Below are 4,796 nucleotides of genomic sequence, written 5' to 3' on the forward strand. Positions count from 1 at the left end.
AAAGGTCAAAACCTTAACGGTAAGAACCCGTGCAGTCCTCCCTCGCGGGTCTACGAAAATCCGCGGAAGAAAACTTGACTTCACAACTCCACTCTACAGGCCTGGAACGTCGCGGGAACCTCCTTCGGTTCAAAACCCCTGAGAAACATCCCCTGCTGAGAAACGGAACTCCACAAACTCTCTACCTCCCGCAAGGGACACAGAGGTCGATGAAGTCGAGCATGTCGACTTGGATCCCAGCGACGTTTCCAACGATACGGAAGAGGACGCTGACATACATCCAAGAAGAAACAGGAGCCGATCGGCTCGGGAAGACTCTCCGTTTGATAAACCTATGACGGAAGAAGAGGAAAACCTCTACTGGGTCGAACAGGAGGAGTTAGCCGAAAAACAAACCGAGATTACTCGCAGCAAACGCCGACAGGCTCGGAAAGCTGCTGGCGAAAAATCGGACATACGCGACCCTCGCGATTACATAACTAAAACTGCAGCAGAAGTAAGGGCCGTGAAATCCCAGATCCATCATGCTACCAGCGCTGCCCCAGAGATCGATAGATTACTTGAGGGAGCTCGGAAAACACCTTTCACTACTCGCATCTCTGTTACCAAGGTATCTGACCCGGGAAAAATCAAAGTACCAATATACAATGGTACGACTGATCCTAAAGCGCACCTTCAAGCCTTCCATATCACGATGGGAAGGGCCAGATTGAAGGAGAGTGAAAAGGACGCCGGCTACTGCCGTCTGTTAGTCAAAAATCTGGAAGGAGCGGAGCTCGAATGGTTCACACGTCTTAAGCGAAACTCCATCGGAAGTTTCCGCCAGCTCGCATCGGAATTTCTCAAACAGTATTCTATGTTCATAGATAGATAAACATCTGATGTCGATCTCTGGAGTCAATCCCAGAGGGAGGATGAACCTCTCCGCGAGTTCATACGCCGATTCAAGCTGGTTATGTCAAGGGTTAGCGGAATAAGCGACAAAGTGTCCATAGACGCACTCAGAAAAACGCTCTGGTACAAGTCAAAATTTAGAAAATTGATAACCCTCGACAAACCATGAACGATCCAAGACGCCCTTCACAAGGCAACGGACTACATCATAATCGAAGAAGAAACAAAATTTTTGTCGCAAAAACATAAGCCAACAAAGACGTCCTCGAAAGATGCGGACCAAAAGACTAAAAAGAAAAACTCTCGTAACGACAAGTACGTCCATCACGAGGGGGAAGAACTCCAAGGGGCGCATAACTACGCAGTCAATTCAGAACAAGGCAGAACCTCAGGCAATACATGGACTCGCAATCCAGGATACGACGAAAACACCTTATGCAAGTTCCACCAGACTCGAGGACACTCAACGACTAACTGCAAAGTCTTGGGAGCGAGACTGGCCGCAAAGCTATTAGCTGGAGAGCTCTTCGAAGTAGCCAGCGTTAAAGATCTCATCCTTGAAACCGGTCGTCCTCCAAAGACCGACAAAAATCCACCCGCAAAAAATTCTCCTCACAGAAATCAAGCAGGGGATAAACGTGGAAGGAGATCGGACGACAAAGGAAATGATAACAATCGTCGTAGAGTGAACATGATCATCGGAAGATCACAGTAGTGCAATGACACGGTCTCGGCCATCAAAGCTTGCCAGCAAAAGGCCAAGTCAAGTGCAAATTGGCCTACATGGTCTCCTCCCCGAGATGGTCAAAGCAACTCGATAACTTTCACGGAAGACGAAGCCGGCGGAATCGATTAACCTCACTGCGATCCGCTCGTCATAGATCTTGTCATACGAGATCTGGAGGTCGCAAGAATCCTCATTGACATAGGGACCACGGTTAATTTTATCTTCCGTGACACTCTCAACAGGATGAACATCAAACTCGGGGAAATTACCCCAACACCAAAACCATTGACGGGTTTTTCAGGCGAAACATCAATGACTCTCGGATCAATCCGGCTAGCAGTCATGGCCAAGGAAGTCACAAAGATCATCGACTTCCCGGTGGTTGATCATCCTGCCATCTATAATGTGATCATGGGAACCCCATGGCTGAACGCCATGAAAGTCGGTCCGTCTACATATCACCTGGGCATCAAATTCTCGACCCAGAGCGGGGTCGGGGTTGTCAGAAACAGTCGCGACTTTGCTTTCTCGCAGAGCATAAGTTAAGACAAATTACAACTACCGCGATGGTAAAATGAAAACACACGAAGTTAGCTCAGCCTTCGGCCGAAAACACTTCAAAGAAAGACGACTCGACATCGTCTGCTGAAGAAAACGCCTCGGACATCGAAACTCAGTCTGATTCCGAAGTCAACGCTGTCGCTCAACCGGAAAAGAAAAATCCGGACAAAGACATAGACCCTTCCACAGTCACCACGATTAAGGCGGTCAACACAGCACCAACCGCCGAGAAAAAACACTTGCAGCATAAATTAGAACTACGAGATGGCTTGATCCTCGAAAGGGGTACGTAGGTAGCTCGTCGAAAGACGAGTTCAGCTATCCCCTCAACTCGTATACTCCCAAGTTTTAAAACATGCATTATTGTACCTGATCTTTTAAAACTTTTACTACAATATGCATTTTACGAACTCTTACGCTTCCGCCACTCAAAAAATCTCTACAAACATTAAATTCTTGTCAACGGTCATATCTGGTCCAAATCGCAAAACATCCGCAAACCTTTTAGAGCTTAAAACATATGTATAGTCTTCGAAATAACAGCGACACGTCGCCAAAGTTAGAATCGAGACTATACGAACAACTGTCCAGACGCGACCATAAAATTTCAACGAATATTTACATCCTGCTCGTCAATTAGCCCCGATGAACACATCAGTCGTCTTAAACGAACGCACCCTGATCATTCTTCTCAAAAAAGAAATGATCCTCAAACATCCGACACAAGGATAAAAGCGCGCTATAAAAAAAATCCAAAATTTTTGTCAAGCACTTCCAGTTGGCTTAAAAATTGTCTCTGGAGAGATGATCGATTCATACCATACAAGTCGTATAAGCCGAGAACCTATCGCGGACTTTAAATCGGTACGAATCAGGTTGAAATCGCAACAGGAAAATCGATAGCCGGCTAGTCACCGCATAACCCTTAAAACCGAAAGTAAACCTAGGTCTTGCCCTAAACCCAGCACACTGGTCTCTAACATCTCAGGATATGATATGTAAAAAATGATACGAGATCCTAAAACATGTCTCTCCGTCCATATCTTAACGTTCATGAAATTTTGTAAAAATAAATAAATAATTTTTACGAAAATTCATATCTCGAGCAAACAAACAGATTGAACGTCTCGTTAGAACTAAATATGAGAAGACAATTCATTTTTATTTCAGACATATTCAGAACAAAGAAGTTCGATAAATATCCATCATATATAAAACCGCAAAATGGTAGGGATTCGAAGCCACTAACGGCCAGTCCCGATAAAAACAAAGCGGCCAAACAGGCCCACACAAAGTCTCAACATAAAGGCCACACTCGGCCAGATACAAATAATAAAGTCCTCACTCGGCCATAAACACAAGATAGGGGGAAACCTCTTCCCGTCAAATACTAACTTCGATCCTCACAGATCAAAGTTAAAATCCCTGGACATGGAAACTCCGAATGCACCCGCGGGACAGTCCACTTCCTCATCATCACCAGCAACCTCGGCCGTGACCTCCTCCGTATCGGGAGAAACTGGGATGGGATCCCAGAATCTCTGAATCCTCCCGTCGATCGGGGAAATAAGTGCCTCAGCATGGGCATGATCCTTCATGCCGCCTTCCATGGTTTCCATCTCATCCTTGAAAACAAAGTCGTCTGTCTGCGTCTGCTAAAGGGTACCAACTGAACCACGACACTCGCGAAAATCGCCTACCAAGGAATAAGCCTCCTTAAGGTTTCCATACTCGGTCTTGAACTAAGAAGCACGGTTTCACATCACGACGATCTCTCTCCTACCTCTCCTTTCCGCTCGACGGACGGCCTTGTCATGATCCTTGGCAAGCTTCGAATCTCGCTCTAAAATTTCGTTTTGCATACGTGCAAGGTCCTTTTCCACTTTCTCTGCCTTGAAGCGGTAAACCATGGCCTCCCTGTGGCTCGCCTCAAGGGCTGAGCCAAGCATGTTCAGACCCTACAAAAATGACTAATGTAAAAAAAAGAAGCGCATGATTCTATTCGTAAAGTTCCTAAAGAAGAAAGATACTAACCCCGTTGATTATGCGTGATCCTTTCACAACTATGATATCTTGCATATTTGCATTGTTTTATCTATTCATTCATAAACATTTTCATCATAGAGATTAGGATTTAGACATGTTTAGGTTGCATTTTGCATACATGAGTCTCTATTAGGTACTGGAGTGCCACATGGAGTTCTTGGGGACATTTGGATGCATCTGGAGCTCAAAGGAGGTGAAAAAGGTGATCATTAGACGATCAGAGCATGGGAGCGACCTCCCGGAGCGACATCACGAAGTCGCTGTGTCCCACCTCTCAAAGCGACCTTCCTAAAGCGACGCCATGAAGTCGCTCGCGTTCTCGTTACTCCGAACAGTCTTGGATGACCCTGAAGCGACCTCTCAGAGCGACCTACCAAGGTCGCTCCCGATCCAGAGTGACCCGTTGGAGCGACACACCAAAGTCGCTCGCGACCTCTCACCCGGAGACACCAAAAATCGGCCTTGGAGCGACTTCCCGGAGCGACACCTGCAAGTCGCTCCGCGTTACTTTGCTGCCGAAAATCATGATTTCCCGAGGACCTTTTTGCAATTTATTTTGGACGTTTTG

At 46.3% G+C, this 4,796-nt stretch overlaps 1 protein-coding gene across 1 annotated transcript in view; it reads right to left on the reverse strand.

The window, feature by feature from the left end:
* Positions 1-3,585: 3,585 nt before the first annotated feature.
* LOC106338410 overlaps positions 3,586-4,796 on the reverse strand; it is a 41,245-nt gene continuing 40,034 nt past the window's right edge. The window contains exons 5-6 of the mRNA XM_013777393.1: positions 3,949-4,140; positions 3,586-3,834 (exon numbers count right to left, since the gene is read on the reverse strand). Coding sequence (XP_013632847.1) covers positions 3,586-3,834; positions 3,949-4,140 — 441 coding nt within the window. The remainder of the gene's footprint in view (positions 3,835-3,948; positions 4,141-4,796) is intronic.

This window comes from Brassica oleracea, chromosome C4 (genome assembly GCF_000695525.1).
Source record: "Brassica oleracea var. oleracea cultivar TO1000 chromosome C4, BOL, whole genome shotgun sequence".
In the NCBI taxonomy this organism is placed as follows: domain Eukaryota; kingdom Viridiplantae; phylum Streptophyta; class Magnoliopsida; order Brassicales; family Brassicaceae; genus Brassica; species Brassica oleracea.